This window comes from Panthera uncia, chromosome D4 (assembly GCF_023721935.1).
Source record: "Panthera uncia isolate 11264 chromosome D4, Puncia_PCG_1.0, whole genome shotgun sequence".
NCBI lineage: Eukaryota > Metazoa > Chordata > Mammalia > Carnivora > Felidae > Panthera > Panthera uncia.
Genome location: NC_064807.1, coordinates 78169272 through 78194093, shown reverse-complemented (window position 1 = coordinate 78194093; position 24822 = coordinate 78169272). Strand labels below are relative to the sequence as shown.

The window sequence follows — 24822 nt, the reverse complement described above, 5'->3', positions numbered from 1 at the left end:
CGGCGGCGGCGCGACAAGTCCAGAGGGAAGGGCTGAGGAAGGGGCGTGGCTAGGGAGCCGGGCCCCGGCCACCCTCTTCCGGGGCTCCGCCAGCTGCGCGCGCATTCTCCTCCCCCCCCCCCCCCTCCCCGCCTTCTTTTGTGGTCCGGCCCATTGCGAGGGTGACAGGAAACCCTGTGCAGGGAGCGCCGCCATCTTGGACCTGCCCGAGGAAGATCCTGAGGGAGCCGCAGGAGCAGTCGCCGCTGCCACCGCTACTGCTGCCAGTGCGTCTGCACCTCCTCGGCCAGCCCGCTAGCTGCCGGGGCCTCGGCCGATCGCCCCTGCCCCTCTCCAGCTGCGCCCGCACTCCTCTTCATCGTCCTGACGCCCCCCTCCCGCCCGGAAAGCTGCCCAGCCACCAGCAACCCCCCAGGTAACGCGGGGCCTTCCGCAGTGTCCGTCCGGCCGAGGCCTCCTCGCCCGGCTCGCCGGGGGCCGGGGTGCGGACGACTGCGAGCAGGGCGGCGGGCGGGTGGCGCCGCAGGGCCGGCCCTGCCAGGCCGCGGCGAGCCCGGGGTCGGCGCCGGGCACCTCGGCGCCCGGCCCGACGGGACTCCCGTGCGGGGGCGGGGGGTGTCCCCGCGCTGCGCCCGCCCGAGCCTCTGGTCCTCCCCGCCCAGCCGAGAGCTGCGGGGCGTGCGGGGAAGGGTGTGTTCGGCCGCGCCTTCCCCGCCTCCTCGACCGGACCGGGCACACACGCACCTCCCGCAGGCCCCTCTCCGCGCTGCCGCTCTGGCGGACCACCCCCGCCGCATTTATCCACGCGGGCAGCGCCGCCTCGCAGCCCACGAGCCCAGACGTGGCATTCCCCGTCCCGGAGGCCGCGTCTGCCCGGAGTACAAAAGGCAGCACCTCGCAGCCTCGCCGGCATCTTGGACTAGCTCCGGTGTCCTTGTCGATGTGGGTAGACCGTGCACTTGGGCTGGGGAAGGGGTCTTATGCTTGCGAGGTTCTGGTTGGGGTGAGGCCCTGTAAGGCCCCGGACACCCTCCGAGGCCTCGAGCTTAGGTAGCATGGAGGAGCGGGGGAGAAGACCAAAAAAGTTTTGGCGTTTTGAGAATGGAAGGCAAAAAGGCGAAGCCAGCGTTTGTTTTGATGGTTGGCACCTTACTGTGTGCCGGGTGCAGCCCAGGTGTCTTCCCACAGGGTTTTCTTCGAGTAGCCCGTGGTGATAAGCAAAGTTATCTTCCTTTACAAGGGAGGAAACTGAGGCTTGAAGTTACGATGTGACTGGTTGGTTCAGGATGCTTGCTACCGACTGGCCTCTGCCTGCGCTGTGCCTGGTGTTTCTCCGCTACCCTCAAGTTAGGCTAGGGTTACAGGCATGGCCACGTAAAACGTACCCGCAGCTTAATTCCTCTTTCCCTACGTTTGCACTGGATGACAACTGACGACTTCTTTGTAACTGGAAGTCTGTAGTGTCACTCCTCCACTGCCAGTCCTCATTCTCCCAACTCCAGAGGGGAGATGGCAAGGTTTTCATTGTATATTTGAAGACGAAACTGGGGTTCCCGGAGGCCAAGTGCTTTTCTGGTGGTCCCACACAAGTGTCAGAGCTCACCTGAACTCTTGCAGAGTTTCCTGCTCATTTTGTTACTGTCACAACCGCCTTTTGTTTGTATGTGGTTATTGGAGACAGACTTGACCTTGCAGTAATCCAGCTCCCACTCCTTCCCCCAACACTTGCCTGTACTTTTTTCCCCAGTTCTGCTTAGACCCTTTTATTCGTGCATGCCTCGAGGCATGTGGTGGTTAAGAGTTTTGGAGGGTTTCTACACTAATAACTGCCGCTTTCTAGTTGAGTGACCTTAAGGAATTGACTTAGCCTCTCAGAGTCAGTGCCCTTATCTATACAGGGGATAGTTGTACCTACATTTTAGAGCTGTTTCAAGGATTAAATGGGATTAAAAACCCTTAGCACCTTGCTTGGCATATAGTAGGTGCTCCATTGTAACAGTGCCAGGCATGTAGTGGTTGTTTAATATTTGTTGATTCAATCAAATCAGAGAGTTGTCCAGTTAGACCTGGGCCTGAATCTTCATTTTCCCTTTGGTAGTGTGGGACTGTGGATATATCAACTCTTTGTTGGTTTCCTTACCTGTAAAAAGAATTTTTAGGATTAGAGATTGCGTATAAAGTAGCTGGCATGTATTAGGCATTCAATAAATGGCAGTTATTGTAAAGAGGTAAGATCCCTTTAGATTCTAATAACCTAAAAAAATTCCTTGAAATTAAAGCCACCTTTTAAAAAGTTTTTGCTTTTTAAATTTCATGTTAAACTTTATTGTTGTGGCATACTTGAACTGTGCGACAGAATTTGGAGTGTTCTTAAAATTAATCTTTATCAGTATTAAATATTTTTGCATAATCTTAGTAAGATTTTGTACTATTAGGGGAAACTTTTGGTTAAGGCAAATATATTAAAACTAGGGCAACTGAGAGATTTTTTATTTTTTTTTAAAGCATGAAACATTTTTGTGTGGTTAAAAATGTCAGGCATGGTTGGAGACAGCAGTGTACAGATAGAAGTATCAGAGACTGTACTTTTAAAAAACTTTATGTTCTAGATAGCTTTAAACATGTACAAAAGAGAGTGATATACTGAGCCTTCTCCTACCCATCAGCCAGTGTTAACAGTGATCAGTCTTGTTGATCTATATACACCTATACCCTCTCCACCAAATTATTTTGAAGCAAGTTTCAGACATCCATATTTCATCAGTAATTTTTTTGCTATTACTAAACCTTTTAACTGTAGTAGTAAGTACAGGGTTTTAGTGTTTTGCCCTTTTAAGTACTTTCATTCTGTGAACAGAGGTGCAGTATTGGAGTACTTCTTATTCATAGCATACCATCATAATTAACTGGAAAATTTTCTTGACACAGAAATTTTTCTTGACACAGTAAGGGATCTAGTTCCTAATTTATATTAATTTATATACAAGTATGACATTAAATATCTTGTCCAAAGTGAGTTTTTTTAAGTGGATGTTACAAACGGGGGGTTTTTTTCAGAGATTGCATTACTGTTGAGGAAAGGAAATTGACCACTCTTGCTGGTTAGGTTAGATTATTAGATTAACTGCCCAAGTTTTGGGTCCACTTGTCTGACAGATCAAGTAGCATTCCATGTTAGAGGGCTTGTAAACAAATCAGACTGCTTCTGTTCTTAAGTTTCATGAAGGCAAGGAACAATGATTTTTGTGATCATTACTATATTGTCCAAGCCTAGTCCCAAGGCTTTGTGCTTAGTAGATGATCAACAAATATTTCTGTGTTGGAATCACAAAAGCAGTCTATCTTGGCTCTGGTATTTAAACAAAATGTCTTGCATGTAAAACACACACACACACACACACACACACACACACACACAAAACAAGCTTAACTAATTTTAACAATACGGATCAGAATATAAATCACCTGGAATATTTTGCGGGTTGTTTTTGGCCTGTGTTGTCTTGAATAAGTTATGTAAAAATTATACGGTAACATGTTCTAAGGAGTAGAATAAAATAGCTATATAGCAGTTGTGAAAGGATTAGTCAGACATAGTGCATAAGTTAACACGGTAAAAAAAGCCAAGCTATTTAAAAAAAAAAAAACAAAATGGGAAAATTACTGTCGATTATTGGAGGGAGTGGTTTTTGTCTGGTTTTTGAGGGTGATCATATGATTGACTTCATATGATGTTCCCCATATTGTATATGTGGAAATAATGTTGAAAGTGTTTTGAAAGGGAAGTTTTTTGGTTCTGTTTAGTCTTTATTTTGTATTAGAATTATATATTAAAATGTCTTAAATATTTCATAGTTTTTCATTGTCTCTACTTTGAATACTTTAGAATGTTACTAGTGAATATAGTACATGCTCGTACTATTAGTGCAGGCATATATAAAGTTAATAATTTCTATCCTTTTTCTGCTCTAAATCCAAGTATTCATTTTTCACAATTTGGTGCGTATCCTTCCATATTACCTGTATACAGGATTGAGAGAGAGAGAGAGAGAGAGAGAGAGAGAGAGAGTGTGTGTGTGTGTGTGTGTGTGCGCTATTGCATAAAATTCTGCCAACTTTTTTTCACTTAAAATCATGGATATGTTTTCAGGTTAATAATATGTATATATATAAATGGTTTTTAAACTAAATGCATATTATTTCATAATACAGATGTACTCTATTTAATCATTTCCCTGTTGATAGGAGTATAGATTGTCTTCAGGTTTTGTTTTTGGGGTTTTTGGTTTTTGGTGTTGTTTTTTTTTTTTTTTTTTCTGTAAAAATGCTGCATTAAATGCCCTTGGACCTATAACCTTATGGATTGAAGATTTTGTATCTGTAGGCTACTTCTTGGTCAAAGGGGGATTTGGATTATCTTTGAGATTTTAAAATATATTGATTACTTCCCCCAAAATGTGGTAATTCATACTTCCACAAGCTGAGTGTATAAAAAGTACCTAACCTTCCCATCTACCAGCATATTTCAAATCCAGTCATTTATATGTCTGTATAATCTTATTTGGAGAGATGTTTGATTAACTGTATGGAGACCATGCAGTTTTATTTTGGGGGCAACAATGATTAGTGTTTAGTGTGCACTTAGTAACCATTTAGATCTCTGTGTATTGGCCTGGAAATAGATCAATGATTTTGTTAGGTGAAAAACACTCTGCATAGTTTTATGCAGTAGCATACCCCATTTTTAAATATATTCCTTACTTTAATGGTGATATGTTTTTCTTGTTCAAGAGATGATGTTAATCTAGGGAAATCTTTTGTTAAAGCAATATTAAGCATAGTTAATATTTAAAAGGGGCCAAACAACAATCATCAGTGCTTAATGTGCACTTATTAATCCTTTCTCTTGACAGCCAGGAAGCTCAGAGCTAAATTTTACATGAGCTGATTGTAAAACTATGACCCTAAATATTTATTGTAATTATCCTCCATTTTTCTTTTGAGTTTTTGATTTTATTTTATCAGTCTACATAGCTACCTTAGAGAAAATCATGTTCTTTGGAATCAGGCCTGAATTCAGATTCCAGCTCTGCCATTTTACTAACTTTGTAGCAGTAGCCAAATCAGTGAATTTCTCCAAACCTCAATTTTTTCAGTTTTTACATAAACCTAATAATGATAATGACTCTGCAGAGTTGTGAGAATTAAGTAAGCATTATATTAAGACAAAGTAGGGAAACATAGTCCTGATCATCCCATGGTTTACTCCCAGCGAATGTTAACTTCAGAAACTTTTTTGTAAGTAGATATAATTTGAATTAGTGTTATCATTTATCCATATCTACAAATCCTGGTTACAATGCATCCTCTGAATATAATTTTTTTAGTACTACTTAGAGTATTAAATTAGAACCAAGTGAGTGAACTGAAAAAGATATGTGTTCCTAAGTATCACAGAAGGGTTTCATGGTGCATCTCATAACTATGGAGGAGGTGGGATGGTGTAGTGGTTAGAGGGGGTTCTCTGCAGTCAAAACAGTCTCAGGTTCAGTATAGACTTGACCACTTAGCTTTGTGACCTGGGCATGTTACTTACCTATTGAGTCTTGATCTATAAAATGAGGATTATAGATGTTTTATAAGAGTGTAGTAGTAAAGATTAATTGAGATTGCATGTAAAGCGTTTAAAACATTGCCTGGCACATATTAAGTGCCTAATGAATGGTAATGTAACAGTTACATTTGTTATTAGTTTAGAAGTTATTCACCTGTATTTAATGATGCTTGTTGTCTCAGTATAGTACTTTTTTTTTTTTTTAATGTTTATTTATTTTAGAGAGTGCAAGCAGGGGAGGAGCAGAGAGAGAGGGGGACAGAGGATCCAAAGCAGGCTCTGTTCTGAAAGCAGACAGCCTGATGCTGGGCTTGAACTCACAAACTATGAGATCATGACCTGAGCTGAAGTTGGGACACCTAACTGACTAAACCACTCAGGTGCCCCTGAACGTAGTACTACTCTTAAGGAAATCAAAGGCACTGAACGAGAGCTTATCTTCATATGAACTTTATTCACATGCTTTTGTAACACATGGAAAGAAGTGCATTTAATCACATCAGTAGCTGTGTACAAGTTACAGAGTATTTTAAGGTTTTTTTAATTAGTGGAGATTGTAGTGTTGAATGAACTCATGTTCTCAGTGTTTGAACTGGACCACCAGTTTTTGACTTTTGAGTAAAGCAAAAGCATCCTTAAGTAATAAGAAAACTTGTTTCCCTTTCCAAAGCTACTTTAAAAAGTACATTCTTCACCTTAACAGTGGTATGTCTCATTCCATGTGCAAGAAATGATGTTGAAAAATACTTTTTAAAAATCATATTAAGCATGGCTAATATTTAAAAGACCACTTGAATATAATTCTATAAATACATAATTTTGAGTGAATGTTATGCATAACATTATGTTTAAACCTAGGTAGTATCTTAGCTTATAATAAGAAAGGGAGGATCTGTTATGTTAGTGACTACAGTTGTAGATATTTTCTGCCTTCATTGTCTACTGAAATTACTAAGTTTGAGTAGCTTTCCTTTCTTAACTCTGCTTTTTGGGTCATTTTTAAGAAACTCGAACCAGAAAATTGTGTGGTGGGGTAAAGACAGGGCACTGGTATTCACTGTGAAATAGTGGTCATTCTCTTTTATTTGGGAATAGTGTGTGCTAATTAATGCTTGATATTTTGTAAAAATGTTTTGAAAATTGGTCATTGTATAGATAATTAATGAATGCTTGTGTGATGACTAGCACGCACACAAATTAATACAACTAGAATTGGTTTATAATTTCCTGATTAGACTTTAGAACATTTCAAGAAGATATTAGGATTGTTAGAGGCCTTGGTTTCAACATAATATAATGGAAGGCAGCAAAGTATATATAGCTACAAGTTTCAGTAAGAAGAGGGAAAGGAAATAGGAAAATCAGAAAGGTAAGAACATGAAAGACAGTAATTTCAAGGTGACTAAATGATTACTTTTCCCCAAGTTTGAATGGGAAAAGAGGAGCTTAAAAAGGAAGTTAAAAGTTAATTACAGGGTTCTGGGAAGAATACAGGTGAAGAAGTTAATAACCTTTAAATATCATTTTTATTGTGAAAGAATATTTTCTTCCTTGTGTTTGGGATCTGGTGAATAATCCACACCAATTTTAGCCTCAGGACCAACCAAGTTCATTCTTAAAAGTTTTGAGTCCCCATTATCTGGAAAAAGGGAAACAAATTATTATGTTCAGAATCAGTTAATCTAACTAGAAAAACTCCCTTCCTGTACGAACTGGTTAAAGGAGTTTTCAGTAATGTTGAAGACTGATTATAAAAATGTTACAACACGTCAAGCTGGAATGGGTAGCAGGGCATCCACTTTTGTTAAATGTAATCCTTACAGCACATTGAGAAGACTCTACTGTGTCCTGATTGTCTAATACCTTACTGTAATGAACTTTTTTCTCTTTCCTGATAGCAGTTATATACTTATTTTAAATACATATTTTTTTCTACATGTTAAATTTTATTATGTAGTAATTTTGTTAGTTTTAGTAATTGAACTTCTACAAACGTCATATGTCTGGCTTATATAATGTGACAATTGACCATGACAGTAAAATCAGATTAAAAAATACTGGAAATTAAAATTTTAGAAATGGGGTCAAATATTTATAAGTGTGTGTATGTATAATTTTTTATCTTTTCCTTAAGCTGAAAACTGGTTTGAGAATAAATGCTACAGGAAATCATTACCAGTATTAGAATTTACTTCTTGTTTCTAGCACCTAGCACAGTGTCTGACACATTCAAGGCATTCATTTGAATAAATTGGAGAGGTTTTTCTTAAAGTTATTAAAGTAGAAAGAAATTAGAATTATTTAGGTTAAGTCTATCTGAAGGTAAAGACTAGGCTGTGATTTTTAGAAATGTTTTCTAATACAGGGGCGCCTGGGTGGCTCAGTCAGTTAAGCGTCCGCCTTGTCAGGTCATGATCTCACGGTTCGTGGGTTCAAGCCCCGCATCGGGCTGTGTGCTGACAGCTCAGAGCCTGGAGCCTGCTTCAGATTCTGTGTCTCCCTCTCTCTCTGCCCCTCCCCCACTTGCATTCTGTCTCTCTGTCTCACAAAAATAAATGTTAAAAATATATATATATTTTCTAATACATAAACTTGCCAATTTTTATAAACGTAAGTGGTATTTTATGCCATTATTTCAGCTTCTAGAGTAGTATGTAGTAGGCATTTGATACATAATCTTCAAATTCTGTATTAGGTTGAGCCATATAAAACTGCAAAATAAATGACTTTAAAAAATACAAGAACAACAGTTTCATGTGGTTTTATCTAATCCTGGCAGTAATTTGGTTTGGAAATCATATGATTGGTCTTTCTTTGGAAGCTATGCTAACCATGATTTAAAGTAGAGTTTTAAAAAGGGTTATTTTATGTTTATAAGTTAGTGGTTACTTTCTATAACATTCTGTTGTGAAATCAAAGAGTCCTGAACAAGTGGACATCCGTAATTCATTTGATCAGTTGACGAGTGGGGACTTCAAAGAGGAGGGAGGACTGTTCCTAAAAAATAAGGATTTTGTAAAGTTTATTTATTTTGAGAGAGAGAAAGAGAGGAAGCATTAGCAGGGGAGGGGCAGAAAGAGAGGGAGAATCCCAAGCAGGCTTCCTGAAGCGGGGCTCTCAGGACTGTGAGATGGCGACCTGAGCCGAAATCAAGAGTTAGATGCTTAATGGACTGAGCCAACCAGGCGCCCCTACAGTGATATTTAACTTAAGTTTATAAAGATTTCCTTGTTTGACATTTTGTTATTGGATGTTTCCTACAGTGAAATACTGGAATTGTTCTGATATAATGGTTTCTTAATATTTCTATGGATAGTATGTGAGAATGTTAATATTCATCCAAGAGAATTTATGCATTTGGTCAATTTGAGAAATGTATGCATGCATACATTTTGTTTATAATCATATGCTGTATTTTATATATCTTTAAAGGCTAGCAGCGGTCAACTGGGTAACTTGTGTATACTTGCCTTCTGCAGTAACACACTTTTCTTTGTTTTTAGTGCCACCATGGCAACTGCACCATACAACTACTCTTACATCTTTAAATATATTATTATCGGTAAGTTTACTTAACTTATACTCTTGTTCTGCAAAGAAAGTCAATGTATAAAATATTTATATATTAAAACTTAAGATACCACTCCAGAAGAAGTGTATGATTTTTTTCACTGCAAAATTCAAGCTCCTTTAATAACATTTATTTTTGCAGTAATACAGGTTTTGCATTGTGGCCATGGATACTTAGTGGTGGGTACCTTTTGAACTGATGTTGATTGTTCTTGAGGACTGCCTGAAAGCTGTTAATCCTGGAAATGGGACAGATTTGCTAGGAGTACTGATAACATTCCAAAAATATCATGAAAGCCCTTGGAGCCCCCTGGATTCCAAAAAGTGATAGAGAACACTGATTCAGAGTAATTGTGTAATATATATAATATGATATTGGTAGTTTTTCCATTAAGTTTCAAGATATTGCTCAAATTAAAACACAATGCTATTTACCCAAGTATAGTTGTAAGAGCTCAGTTGAAAGTACATATACTTAGTACATATACATATACATATATTAGACGATTGTACTGATTGTCACATGTTGATCATATGTGATTGTATTGTAACACTTTTCTTCACCAAAGGTTAAATTGCTATAGTACAGTCGGAGATGGCATCTGTTCTGTTGTGGTTTTCCTGTAGTGTACGTGCTTTTCTTTTGTGGAATTCTATAAGAAATACAAGGAATATGAGAAAATATGAGATCTAGTCCATCAGACTTCTAGAATTTTTTATTTCTGCTAGTTATATGCTGCCCTGTTTACTCCCAGAAGTCTTTTGCTTTAATGCATGGATTAAGGGAAAAAAAACAATACAAAACTTTGAAACAGCTCAAAGTAGAAAATGCTTTTACAATAGTTTCTCTCTTAGAAAGCACTTCCTATCTGATGGTTATTAACTAACATAATTTATAACTTCAGTTCTATCATACTGAAGGTTAGGAATCGTCAGTCTGTACATCACATTGAAAAGTGACCTGTATGATCTTTCAAACTCATTATATATTAGGGAAATATAACTTCAAATGTCCCAGAAATTTGTGATGTGATATGGTAGGGGATATACCAATCATTGTATATAATTATAAGAGTATAAAACTGAGTATGTAATTGCCACTTGAAATTTTTTTTTTGAAACAGGGGACATGGGAGTAGGAAAATCTTGCTTACTTCATCAATTTACAGAAAAAAAATGTAAGTTCAATATATAAGGTAAAACATTAATACATGCTTTATTGTCACTTTCCTACTTTTCAAAAAGTGCCATTTTCACTATATGCATTTAAATACAACATTTCTTTAGAGAGTGAATTTAAATAGTTGTATATATAGTGAAATACACCTGCATGTACAGAGTGTTGATTTTTATATACCCTATATAATTTGAGTTTCTTGTTTAGTTTGTTTTGATGGTAGGAAATTTTTTAAAATGTATATTACAGTGTCAGATTTAAATAATCTTTTCTCTGACTTCACCATTTTAGAAATTATTAGAAATTTGCTGCATGTATCATTTGTCAACTAAATAATAGATTGGAGATATTTAAATAAAATTCTTTCTGTATCCAGGACTGGTTTATTAATATTTGAAGTACAATTCTGTCTTGGGTGGTAGAGGAAGAGACCATCTTATTTTATGTAACTGATAGGCTGAATGTAGTTGAAATTGTTTCCATATAGTTGAAATTATTTTTATGGCTTGTTTTGTTTTGTTTTGTTTTTGCTTAATGTAACATTTTGTGAAAGCTCCAGCAGTCTGTGTGTACTTGTACCGCAGAGTAGTGGGTTTAGGTTTTCAGTGGCCTAATTATAAGGAAAGGACTAATAAGCTTGTCCTACTGGATTAGACATATATAACCTGCCAATATATGATTGTAAGTATATGTTAAATGTGTTTTTCTTTGAGATATTGATAGTATTTTCCAGGATGAAAATTTGACCAACAACTCCTAGAGTCTTAAAACCATTGATTGGTTTGTTATATGTAATGATTATCAGAAGTCTAAATAGCATAATGTTGATATTATGAAGAACTTATTAAAATCTTTATTTTTAATTTGCAGATTCTTTTAGTCCAGGGGTTAGCAAACAGTAGCCTGTGGGCCAAATCCAGTCACTGCCTGTTTTTGTAAATAAGGTTTTATTTCCACAACCACGCTCATCCTCCTTACTGTCTCTGGCTGCTTTTTGTGCTTCCGCAGCAGAGTTGAGTAGTTGTGACAGACCTTTTGGCCTACAAAACTTAAATATTTATTATTTGGTCCTTTTTTTTTTTTTTTTTTTTAAGTTTACTTATTAGAAAGAGAGAGAGAGATGGTGCAAGTGGAGGAGGGGCAGAGAGAGAATCCCAAGCAGGCGCCACACTGGCAGCACAGAGCCCAATACTGGGCTCAAACCCACGAAGCCCTGAGATGATGACCTGAGCCGAAACCAGGAGTTGAACCCTTAACCGACTCAGCCACCCAGGTCCCCCTGTTTGGTTCTTTGTAGAAGTTTGCTCACCTCTGTTTTAGTCCAGTCAGATTTCTTTGACCTCTGGGTTTTTGTTAATTTTTTTTCAGCGCTAGCTTGAGTCCATTCATAGCCTACAAGCCTTAATAACATTTGATTGTCCAGTGGATTTTTTTCTGCTGGTCTTAATCTGAAGCTTTCTGGAAGTTGGAATATTATATTCTATTTCTTTTCCTCTCTGACAGTTATGGCTGATTGTCCTCACACAATTGGTGTTGAATTTGGTACAAGAATAATTGAAGTTAGTGGCCAAAAAATCAAACTGCAGATTTGGGATACAGCAGGACAGGAGAGGTTTAGGGCTGTTACGCGGAGCTACTACAGAGGAGCTGCGGGAGCGCTTATGGTGTATGATATCACTAGGTAAGAGATTCATAGTCTTTCAAACTTCGTACTTGAAAAAACACGTCTACTTGAGGCAGCGTGGTCTCCTGTTTTATCGATGCAGGCATTCCTTAGTTTGTGATTGTGTGCCTATACGTGAGCTTATTTGGGCTTTATGGTTTCTTCTCTAAATTGCTGTAGAAGACTTGACGTGTGTAACATGTTGGTTTCCTTTTCTGAAAGTGGATATGACCGAAGAAAAACTTTAGGAGATGCTGGTGGAGCTAATAGAAGAAGACTATTCTGAAAAGCAGCATCTGTTCAGTTATTTGAGGTGAAATAATATTTTATACCAAACTTTGTTCTTTTTCACTTCAGTACAAAGCAAGCGAGTCTTGAGTGACTCTGTTCAAAGACACTTTTTCAAAGTCAGGTCAATGAAGGAATTAAGTAGTTTTGCTAATCCAACATGGTAGGTTATAAAAAGTGCTTATGCTTGCATCTGAAGGTGTTTGAGGTATTTAATTGTTCATTCACTTAAATTCTTTTTTGCTCTAAAATGGATTGAAATGGTTTGCAATACCACATGCAGCAAGATTAAGTTTATTTTAGCTTGGCTTTCTGGAAACTGAAAGCACTTGATACAACATCACAAAGCTGGACCCTATTTGGGTTGAGAAAAACATGGAAAATTGGGCTACTTCATTAAACTGTGCTAAGCTGGCAAATGAACTGGATCACCTTTCATATTAACGCAGAGTGCCAGTTGATTATTATTATTTTTTTTTTTTTAATTTTTTTTTTCAACGTTTTTTATTTATTTTTGGGACAGAGAGAGACAGAGCATGAACGGGGGAGGGGCAGAGAGAGAGGGAGACACAGAATCGGAAACAGTCTCCAGGCTCCGAGCCATTAGCCCAGAGCCCGACGTGGGGCTCGAACTCACGGACCGCGAGATCGTGACCTGGCTGAAGTCAGACGCTTAACCGACTGCGCCACCCAGGCGCCCCTATTATTTTTTTTTAAAGTTTATTTTTGTGTTTATTTAAAGAGTGTGTGAACAGGGGAGGGAGAGAGAGAATCCCAAGCAGGCTCTGCACTGTCAGCTCTGAGCCCAGTGCCGGGCTCAGTCTCATGAACCGTGAGACCCTGACCTGAGCCAAAACCAAGAGTCGAACGCTTAACCAACTGAGCCCCCCCGGGCGCCCCGCAGAGTGCCAGTTTAAAGCATTGTGACTCTTGTCTTATTTTTTTGAGAGGAGGTAGGGATGGGTGAGTGGGGCCAAATGATAATTAGACTTTCAAGCATATTTCCTTCTGAGAAATGCTTTACATGTTTGCTCTTGAAGAGTCACAATACAGCGCACATTAACATGTTAGCACCCTGAGAAGTTCTGCAGAAAAATTCTTTAAGTTAATTTAGTTTGGTGTTTCCTAAGCTTATTTTATTGAGGAACACACTGGGAAATGTGGACTTAGAATGAAGGTAGCGGCTGATTATAATTACAGTGCTTGAAGTTCATTGAGTTCTAGAGTTGGGTGATCTCAGGGCAAAAGGAGTGAAATAGCCTTAATGCTTTTCTCTATAGCCAGGAACTGGTAACATGATAAGTAGATAGTTTTGTGGGAAGAATATTAAAGAACCTGGCCATCTCTACAAGACATCCTTATGAGGGGTGCATTCCCGAAGACTTTGCATCATTAAAAACTCTATTCATTATTAATCAATTTAAATGTCCTGATATGTGCTTAGAGTTCTCAATCTGTAATGTAGTTGGTTTTATTTTGTGTGTGCTTGTGTTTTTCCCCCTTCAGCTTTACTGATAATATAGTTGACACATAACATTGTGTAAGTTTAAGATCTACAAAGTGATGATTTGATACATGTTTGCTTTTAAGCATACCTTTTAAGCATAGCAACTACTTTTGGTAGAATATGTGTCTGTTCAAGTCATCAAAAGTACTTTGGCTGGAAACTGCCCAAATGCCCATCAAATAAGGAAGAGATAGACAAATGGGTATATTCATGCAATGGAGCATAATGCAACCATTAAAAGAAAAGAAACTCCGATATATGCCATAAGGTGGATGAGTCTAGAAAACATTTTGCTAAGTGAAAGCAGTCAGACATAAAAGGCCACAGGTATGATTCCATTTATATGAAAGATCCAGAATAAGCCAATTCATAGAGACAGAAAGTAGATTGCCAGGGGACAGAGAGTGAATGCTGATGGGTACGGAGTTTCTTTTGGGAGTGATAAATACTGGTGATTGTTGCACAACTTTGGAATATATACTAAAAACTGATACATTGTATACTTTAAAAGGATGAGCTTTATGGTATGTTCATATCCCAATAAAAGTATTATTGAAAAAAAGTACTTCAGGCTTTACACCGGTGTTTTTCATATGCTACATTTCATAGTAGCATTAATCCTTGACATTTTGCAAACTTGAAAGTTCCTGCTTTAGTAATATTTTTTATTCTTGGCATTAACTATAATTGTTACATGATACTTTTCTAAATTGATAACATAGCTTATCATGGCAATTTTTTTGGCTATATCAGTTGTTTGATATGTCATTTAACATCCATGCCAAAGTTAGGGATATAGTTGCACTTTTTTTTTTTTTTTTTAGCACTATTACCACTAATTAATGAATATTCTGATGCTGCTGTATTTATAGATTTGAAATTATGGTGAATTTAAGTTAATAAAATAATTACCAAAACTAAAGTTTACGTGATCTGTATACTTAAAAAGGATGTGTAGATTTCTCTGTTTACCAAAGTAATGGCGGTTTGTAATTCACTGTTGCTGCCAGCTTTGACATTTTAAAATTTACTAAAATCAGTATAAATATTTTTGTATTTGTGCTATTTGAGTTTTTGTGCACAAAGTAGGATAAATTTATGTGTAAATGCAAAGTATGTCAGTGCTGCAAATACTGAAGAGTAAAGCGATATGGCTTGTGCTTTTTAAAAATATTTGACCATTAGAAAATTATAAAACATCAGGAAAATGTTACTTTTGTTTATTTGATTTTTTTTTTTTTTTTTTTTTTTTTTTTTTTTACAGTTAGGCGGTGATTTGTGTGTAACATGATTTACCACAGTAAAAAAGAGAATCTTAGGACTCCTTTTCAGTTCCCACTGGGAAGGGATTAAGTGTTTAGAATATTCCAACTTTATGTAGGTACTGACAGCTGGAGATGATGGAATATATTCACAAGGCTGAATTTGAAACACTTTGAGGACAGTGTGTGTGCAAAGGGTTCAAGGCCTGGCTCTGAAATCATTTGGATCTTTGTGGGGCTTCTGTTTACTTACCTGTTAAATGAGTAGGATGGATTAAAGTTCTGTGAATGTATTTAAATCAGAAACCCCTTTTTAAAAAAATCTTTTCTAATATATATTTTTGAGAGAGACAGAGTGTGAGTGAGGGAGGGACAGAGAGAGAGGGAGACAGAATCTGAAGCAGCCTCCAGGCTCTGAGCTGTTGGCACAGAGCCTGACGCGGGGCTCGAACCCACAAACCGTGAGAACATGACCTGAGCTGAAGTTGGACACTTAGCTGACTGAGCCACCCAGGTGCCCCCAATCCGAAACATTTTTAACCTTCAAAATTTTATTTGATCCCTTTGGTAGAGTCTGAGAAATATTAATACTATCCTGTATTTAGTATTGTATATTACTTAAATTTGCTTGCTCTCTTCGGGCCTGTTTGGCTAGGGCAAATGAGCCTATGAGTTTCTAAACTAATGCTTGGAGAAAGTGGAGAAATAAGGCAGTCTGGATCCCAAAATGATTTAGCTGCTGGGTAAATAAGAGTACAGAGTTAGAATAAACTTGCTCTGATATCTAGGGACTTCAATTTCCTGTCAGAGGTATTAAGTGCCTTTTTAAGGCCACGTTTGTTTTAAAATTTTCTTAATGTTTTATTGATTTTTGAGAGAGAGAGACAGAGCACAAGCAGGGGAGGGGCAGAGAGAGAGGGAGACACAGAATCTGAAGCAGGCTCCAGGCTCTGAGCTGTCAGCACAGAGCCCGACGTGGGGCTTGAACTCACAAACCTCAAGATCATGACCTGAGCCAAAGTCAGATGCTTAACCGACTGAGCCACCCAGGCACCCCTAAAGCCAGTTTTTATGCTGTCGTATTCAACTTTCTCTTTAAGGAAAGGTGAATTTTGTATCTGTCTATAGTGTGACTGTCTTGGTTTCTAATTTGAAAAAGACAGATGCAAACATGTTTGCCCCTGAACATACACCATTTGTGAGACATTTTGGTGCTATGTCTCCATTTTGTGGTCGAAAATCTGGATGATTTAAAAATAATCTTAGTTTTTACTTCAGATTGTAAATTCTGGGTTCAGAATTGTTTTCATTAATTTTCTGTGTTGTTCCTTGCTTGCCTATTGGTGTGCTTTATGAATGTACTTTTAAATGCAAGCAGTTTACTCCTGAAATGTAATTAGAAAGTTGTTGGATTATTGTTTATTTATTTAAAAATAATAGGTTTAGGCTAGATTTTTGGAAAATATGTGTTTACATTCCACAGATTTTGATAAAAGTGAATATTTTAAATATTTATTGAAGTTTGTTTTTAAAAAATTGAAATGGCAATTGTATGTGGTAGTCATACACGTAAACTTTAATTTTTGCAGAAGAAGTACATATAACCACTTAAGCAGCTGGTTGACAGATGCAAGGAATCTCACCAATCCAAATACTGTAAGTTGAATAACCTTTGTTCTACAGAAAATTTGAGAACTACACTAACCCCGAAAGGAAAGTTATTTGTTAATAGGATTTTTGTATTTGAGTACTAAGAATGAGAGAATATTTTATTTTCAAATTAATTAAAGAGAAGTTAACCTTTTTTTTCAGTAGTAATTACTCTAGGTTTTGTATTTATACTTGGTTTTTGTTCATGTTTGTGGTTAAAAAAAAAAAAATGCTACGAATGGAGTGGTGACCTCCTGTGAGGTGGAGACTATGAAATCTGAAACAATCACTTTGAAAGGGATCTGCATTTGTTTCATAAAACCTTATCATTAGAAGAAACTGGGAAAAATATAAAGGGTCTCAATTTTTTCTTTTTTTTTCCCCCAAGATTTTATTGAAATTCAAATTAGTTGACTTATAGTGTAGTATTGATTTCAGGTGTAGAATTCAATGGATCGTCACTTACATACAACACCCAGTGCTCTTAACAAGTGCCTTAGTGCCCATCACCCATCTAGCCCGTCTCCATCCACCTCCCTCCATCAACCCTCAGTTTGTTCTCTATAGTTAAGAGCCTCTTAAGTATCTGCCTCTGTCTCTGGTTTTACCTTAATTTTCTTTCCCTTCCACTATGTTCATCTGTTATATTTCATCTTCTTTGTTTCTGGATCTCTATTATTTCTTAACAACTGCTTGTGAATCTACAATTATCTCAGTAAAATTTCAATTAAAGATAAAAGAGTTCTACATGCTTTAAAAAATCAGTTTTTTAATTAAAAAAAATTTTTTACCAAAAAAATCTCAACTATACTTCAATATTAAAAGGTAAATTCAAAAAGTAAGCATTATTGTGCTATATTTTCAAACTGCAAATTAAAAAACCTTTTTTTGAGAGAGAACATGAGCCGGGGAGGGGCCGAGGGAAAAGGAGAGAGAATCTTAACCACTGGGTGTGGAGTCTGACTCGGTCTCAATCTCGTGACCCTGGGATCATGACCTGAGCTGAAATCAAGAGTCAGATGCTTATCTGACTGAGTCACCCAGGCACTGTAAAAAAATTTTTTTCTTTTTAAAATGAAAATAAAAATTAGCTTCTTAGCCAGAGTGAGAAGATACTGAGATTTTAAAGGCCAACTACCAGGCTAGACTCTGCAGTAGCCAGAGATAAAGATGCATCTTGGCCCACGGAATGTTACGGTCTAGTAAGGAGATAGCTGTGCGTATGTGTTTCGCTGCGCTGAAAAGCAGAGTGAAATAGGAGTTGGAGCAACTGGTGTGTGTGTTCCTGAAGTGCTCCACATAAGCAGTGCTGTCTGGAGAATCCAGCTTTACAGAGAAAGTGATGTTTGAACTGGGACTGTAGAGGTGAATAAGGCTTCCAGGAGCAGGTGAGGAAAGGCCGTGAGCTGTGACTGACGCTGAGCTTCTTCAGAAGAAGGCCTGTGTCTTACTTGGCTTTGTTATCAGTGATAAGATTGGCTTTTTTTTTTTTTTTTAATCAAGGAACAGCAAGCAATTGGTGGAACTGAAAGTTAATGTCATTTGCCTTTTATGTCAAGGACTGTGCCTGGAATTTTCGTATCAATTATCATTTTAAACCCACTGTAGGTATACATACAAAGCTATAGATAAATGTTCATAACAGCTTTATTTACAATAATGGGAAACAACCTAGATGGCCATCAGTAGGTGAGTGGTTAACCCATCTGGTATATTCATGCTACAGAATACTCCTCAGGGAAACAAAGGAATGAACTATTGATGCACATAGCAATTTAGATGGCTCTCAAGGACATTATGCTGAGTGAAAAAAGTCAATTTAAAAAATGACATTTTGAATGACTCCATTTATAAAACACTCTCAAAAAGACAGAATTGTTGCCAGGAGTTAACAGATGGGGGTGAAGGCTATGAGTGGTATGGGATGACTATAAAAAGGGCAGCACAGAGAACTTCCTTCGTAGTGATGGAACAGTTCTGTATCCTGATAGTGGTGACACAGATCTGCACCTGCAATAAAATTGCATAGAACTGTGCGCACACGAGAGTGTACAGCTGGTGAAATTGAGTGCACCGGTGTCACTTCCCTGGTTTTGAAAGTCTGTGAGATGCTACTGTTGAGGAAGCTTGGTGAAGGGTCTTTAGAATCTCTACTTTTGTAAGCTTCTGTAATTCTATAGTTACTTCAAGAAAAATGTTAAAAAGAAAAAAAAACCTCATTGTAGAGGGTTCTTAGAGGAGTATAATGACAAGTTAGGCATGTCTTTCCTGTCTTATTTATGCCTCTTTAAATTTTACCACATCTTCAGAAGAAAGTGTTAATGGAGGAAAAACTTTCCTCTGCCTTTCAAGATTCTTCTGGTTGGTCTAAGAAATAAATGGACAGAGTTGTTAAAAGTTTCTGGAGGCTGAGTCGGTACCCTCTCCCTGGTACTGAGAGGGAAATACCCTTACAAATGGAGATTTTTCTTCTAAGTGTAAATATCTCTTAAGGTAAAGGGTAACTTTGGGTTTTCAGAGCTTTACCTCTGTCTGGTGTTTCTTAAAAATAAATTAGCTTAAGATAATTAATATTCCAAAGAGGCCTATCTTGAGGTGGCAAAATTTGCTCCCCTACAAAAGAAAATCTCTTAAGGTCCAGCTCAAATGTTACATTTTCTATAAAGTTGCCTTCAATTTCTATATGGGGGTTACATACCTTCCCATTTTGTCTGGTATATTTTGTATCTCTGTCTTGTTAGCATGCTACTTTCATGTCTCCTTTCAGGATGATAGGTAAAGCACGGCTTGGAACTTCTTAAGGAATTGGGAGAGGAGGCAGCGTTTCCATTCAGCTACCATTTAAAATAATTCTTTAAATTATCTTTTATTTTTAAAAACAGCTTTACTGAGATATAATTAGCATAATGTACCCACGTAAGGTGTGCAGTTCAATTTTTTTTTTTAAATATTAGAGCGCACACACACATGCATATGTAGGTGCATGAGCTGGGGAGGGGCAGAGAGAGGACCCCAAGCAGGCCCTGCACTGTTAGTACAGAGCCCGACACAGGGCTCCATCTCCCAGACTGTGAGTGAGGTCATGACCTGAGCCAAAATCGAGAGTTGGATGCTTAACTGACTGAGCCACCCAGGCACCCTGGTGTGGTTTTTCTTTTGTTTTTAAGTTTATTTATTTTGAGAGAGAGAGAGAGAGAGAGAGAGCGCGCGCATGTGCAGGGGAGGGGCAGAGAGAGGGGGAGAGAATCCCAAGCAGGCTCCGTGGCTGTTAGTGCAGAGCCCGATGTGGGGCTTGAACTCATGAGCCATGAGATCATGGCCTGAGCTGAAATCAAGAGTCAGAGGTTTAACCGACTGAGCCACCCAGGTGCTGCACCCTGGTTTGTTTGTTGTTTTTTTTTTTAACTGAAATCTAGTTGACATACAAAACATTTCTTGTTTTGAGTACTTGTCTTATAATGGCTCTGTATTAGGCCACCATGACTTTATCAGCCTTGATTTTTTTTTTAAAGCTGATTTCCTTTTTTAAGTGTTCTTACCTTATTCTTTAAAAGACTGACTCCATGTGAAAATCTTTCCCTCTTTAGTGGGCCCTTGTCCACACTGATTGAAAAATGCTCACATTTGTTACACTGCTGAAGTGTTCTTGCTCAAGGTTTACATTCAGATCATGGTGGTTCTTCAGTTCGTTAGACATCGTGTTTTAGAAACAGGAGAGCCAGGTCTGCAGTGTCACATGAGAAAAAGTTAATGGTGGAAATCACTTTTGGTTGAAACCATCCATTCCTGTCTGTATCTGGATTACCACATCTGTTTGGAAGGGAAAGGAAGGGGGGATCACTCGTTAGTATGAAATAAGGTTATATATGGACAGAGACAGTTTATCCATAAATGCCTCCCGCCCTCCCAAAGCACCATGACGATCAAAGCTCTGTTTCCAAGGCTGCAGACTTTTTTCTTAGAACATTTCAGAGCTGCCTTTAACTCTGGCCTAACTTCACCTGTATAAATGATTCCAAACCGAGTATAGATAAGTGTGTGTATTTTGCCTTGGATTTGAACTTGTCTGCATATGTGTCCCCCCCACTCCCTCTTCCCACCACCACTGTTCCCCACAGAACACAGACATTTGTTATCAGTTGCTACAAATGTAGTCCTGCCTAGGGCTAGCTAGTGTAAGGACAGTTTTTGAAGGTCACAGTTTGGGTTTTCTGCCTTGGTTCTAATATCTTCCTCCCCCTGACTCACCGAGTAAACGTTGACAAATTCCTTTGCCTTATTTGAGCATTGATTTCCTTACTTATAGCCTGAAGGAGTTGAACTAGTAGTTTAACTTTTTGAGGGTCCTAGAAACTTTAGAAAATCTGATGAAAACCATGAGCATTCTCTCCCAGGGAATGTACTTGTTGACAACATTCTGTGCTTAATTTCAGCGCATTCGCAGATCCCCGGGAACTTGTCCGTGACCCCTTTAGTAAGCTTACTCAGATAAGTCATAACCTTTGGCCTAGACCAGTTGTGCCTCATGGACTGTTTTGTTTTTGAATGGCTTGCACACCTGAAAAATCTACTCTTTGCCCTTTATATACAGTTTGTCAGCCCATGGCCTAGATAATTGCTGAGATCCCTGTTAATAGTACTGACTTGGTGATTTTTCATACGTGTCTGCTAGATGAGATTGCTAGTACTTGGGTGTCCTTTTTAGGTCCCTGTGTTTTTTCTGTCGAGGTTTTTGGATTTCAGAAATTTAATGGTTGATTTAAATGGTTGCTTTTATTTTAAGATGTCTTTCTTTTGGTCACAAATTAGGTAATAATTCTCATAGGAAATAAAGCAGATTTGGAGGCCCAGAGAGATGTAACATATGAAGAAGCCAAACAGTTTGCTGAAGAAAATGGTGGGTTTCTTTTAAGATTTTTAATGGTGGTTTTGGTTCACACATAGAATTTCTAAGGAAGGGTGGGATTTTGATACTGCAGATTATGTGACTTTTTTTTTTTTTTTTTTTTTTTTAATGGCAACTGCTTACATTTCCAGAGTGAGGAAATAAAATGTTTCTATTTGACATTCGTGTTATTCATGTTGGGGGTAGTGCAAGTATTTAATAACAAATATAAAGATTCCCCGCCATCTCAAGCTAACATGTATTGTTGCATAAAATACTGTGATAGGAGTACTGATAGCTGATGGGAAACTTTTATTCATGGGAAGGTTTTATTCAAGTGTTATTGAAGATAATGCCCTTTTGAGTTCATTTGAAATGTCTTAATCATAAGTCTGAATTTTATTTTTAGGCTTATTGTTCCTTGAAGCAAGTGCAAAAACGTACGTATGGCTAAAATTAATCATTTTCAGTTATGTTTAATTACATTCAAACTTCTCAAAATAGAACCACACATATGGAAAATGGATTCTAATATATTTGCATGTAATAACGCTTATGGTGGGAAGAATAGTAAGCACGCATCCCTTTGCTTCCTGTTTCACATTTAAAAGTAATATTTTTTGTTAACTTTGCCTAAAAGATTGTACCTTGATTATTCCCATTGGTAATCCAGGTTAATAAATGAAGTTGTGTTAGCATTTCAAAAGCGTTTGACTTTCACAACTGAGGTTGAGTTTGGCATCTTAGACTCAAGCTTGGTTAATCTGTTCATTTAATACTGCTGATTAAAAAGCATGACCTAAGGAAACAATGTCTAAGAATAATTAGAAGCATAATTAATTTTCTGATTGTTACTCCGTGTCCATTATTGAACCCCAGGCCTCCCATCTTCATTTATTAAGTCAAACATCTCTTGCTGGTGAGAAGCCAGCCCCTTTGTTCAGTGACATCTGTATTGTTAGTATGAAGAGAACTGAAGTGTGAACACAGCCGAGCATGAATATATCACCATCACATGATAAAAACAGTATAGTTGGTGCTTGGCTAATCAGACCATACAAATCCTGGAATCCTCTTCTGCATGTTTTGAGATGTTTGTTTGTGTTTGGAATGCCTTCTCACAGTTACCAAACTGGCTCTTCATTTTCATTATATATTAGTATATAACATTTTAATGATTGGAACGTACCCTGTTACCCAGTTGGGGCTTGTAGAAACAGCTCTTGGTACTGCGTTCACATGCTTTTCCACAGAAATTATTTCCCCACGTTGCTCTCCTTAGCTCAGTCTTTGGTAATCTCTTGTTAGATGACAGTGGCTAAGTTGAAGACATCATGGCAGTTGACTAAAGGTTAGCAAAAGTGCATCATGTCTAATCTTTCGTGGAGAGCTGTGATTCTTGAATAAAGTTGTCGATTGCCTCTTAGGGGAGAGAATGTAGAAGATGCTTTCCTTGAAGCTGCCAAGAAAATCTATCAGAACATTCAGGATGGAAGCCTGGATCTGAATGCTGCTGAGTCCGGTGTACAACACAAGCCTTCAGCCCCGCAGGGAGGCAGGCTAACCAGTGAACCCCAACCCCAGAGAGAAGGCTGCGGCTGCTAGTGACCTCTTTGCCGTAGCTCCCGTTTGACCTTTCACCTGTCTGTTGGAAGCAGTACTTTTTACTGCCTCATTGTCTTCTGTACATCTTACTGGGTTTAATTAAAAAAAAAAAAAAAAGGAAAAAACAACTCTGTTGTAAAAACAGTTTAACACAATACTAAACTGCTAAACAACTAGGTGTAATCAGGTTATCAAAGGCAAGTAGAGTAATAAATCTCTCCTGCATGGTAAATCTAGACTTTTTTTTCCCCTTGATCGTCCTCGTGATAGGTATGTCACCAGTACATGATTTAAACTGAGCACTGATGCTGGACTTAAATGATTTTTATCCTTCCCTCTTTTTGGCAAGGCTTTGTCTTACTGTATGGTTTAATTTGATGATATCTTAAGCCTTTCTCCCCATCTTTAACTGTTCAAGTATGTCTGTTGTAACCAGTAAGTTTATTGCTGTGGAATGACTTCTGATGATAGAGAATGGGCTCTATAACTGCTTTTGTTTTGTTTTCGTTGGATAAATTTTCTGTCGTGTGGGTGGCATTTTTCTCGTGGAGGTTTGCTTCTGTCTTAGCCTTGCACAGGGAAATATCCACTTATCTTTTCTCGTGCTTAATTAATAGCTTTATCTTTTTTTTTTTTTTTTTACACCATTTTATCCTTTTCTCTTTAGCAGAAAGTAAATATGTATAAAATTTGAAGGAACCGAACTAACAATACATTCTGTGTATATTATTTTAATGAAGAAAATAAATTGATTACTGGCATTGGAACAGTATAAAATACCAGTTTGTACAGTATGACCTATATGTGACCATGTTACTCCCTTCCATTTCACACAAGGAAATAGACACAACTGCAGTCCACAGGTAATACTGGCGTCACCCTCTGGTGCTGGCAGTCTTTGGGGACACAATGCTGGAAGGAGCTCCTAGCACGGGAGGATTAACACTAGCAGATTCTGTTCCATCTTCGCACCGTGGCTTACCTGCTGATTTTCCTAACTGTTCTTGTGCAATCGACAATGTGCTAACCTGCTTTTCTCTTTGTAAACGTTTTGCATTACAGGCTGCATTTCTTGCCTTACTGTATAGAAAAAGAAAAAAGGCTGGGTTTATTATTGCACATTTTAAGCTTTTATACCTTTATCTTCTTGGAATGGTGAGATTGTGGACCGGACCGTCAGAACCGCAGGTCTGCTGTTAAGGGATTTTAAATTGTGCATTTTTAACACTACAGTGAGATAATTTAAGGTATCCCTTGTGTTCTTAGTATAAGGGGCTGTTTTATGTCATGGGGGCATAAATTGTTTTGTAAAAGGGAAAGTGTTTCTAACGGTGTTTCAGTGTTTGCGCCAGTGTTTGCACCGATCCGATCCGAAGTAAGTTATTACTTTGCACTGGGTGGTTTGGCCACTGAAAGGATACTGTGTTGCAAGGGAAATGATCTCTTTAGACAACAAACTTCTGTTTCACCAGGTTCTTTACTTCTTTTGATTGATTTCTGATGGAGTTTATGGTTCAGACTGAGAATTGAGGTTATTTGAAGTAGGATAGGTCAACCTTAGTGTATTATCTAAAATCACTCAGCTCACCTGCTGTGTTTAA

The 24822-nt window shown here is 38.1% G+C and overlaps 1 protein-coding gene across 1 annotated transcript; it reads left to right on the top strand.

Annotated features, from left to right (window-relative positions):
• Nucleotides 1-156: 156 nt before the first annotated feature.
• Nucleotides 157-23349, top strand: RAB14 (RAB14, member RAS oncogene family). Its single transcript, XM_049628138.1, has 8 exons — nucleotides 157-415; nucleotides 9118-9176; nucleotides 10309-10362; nucleotides 11865-12042; nucleotides 16671-16737; nucleotides 21541-21628; nucleotides 22026-22056; nucleotides 23044-23349. Exons 2-8 carry the CDS (start codon nucleotides 9125-9127, stop codon nucleotides 23219-23221), a joined length of 648 nt encoding a protein of 215 aa, XP_049484095.1. The 5' UTR covers nucleotides 157-415; nucleotides 9118-9124; the 3' UTR covers nucleotides 23222-23349.
• Nucleotides 23350-24822: the final 1473 nt, after the last annotated feature.

Excerpts from the sequence above, each read along its gene's own strand:
- RAB14 (XM_049628138.1), top strand. The coding sequence starts at position 9,125 with ATGGCAACTGCACCATACAACTACTCTTACATCTTTAAATATATTATT. Across the intron at positions 21,629-22,025 it reads ACAGTTTGCTGAAGAAAATG|GCTTATTGTTCCTTGAAGCA; the intron begins GTGGGTTTCTTT and ends TTTTATTTTTAG. Across the intron at positions 22,057-23,043 it reads CTTGAAGCAAGTGCAAAAAC|GGGAGAGAATGTAGAAGATG; the intron begins GTACGTATGGCT and ends ATTGCCTCTTAG.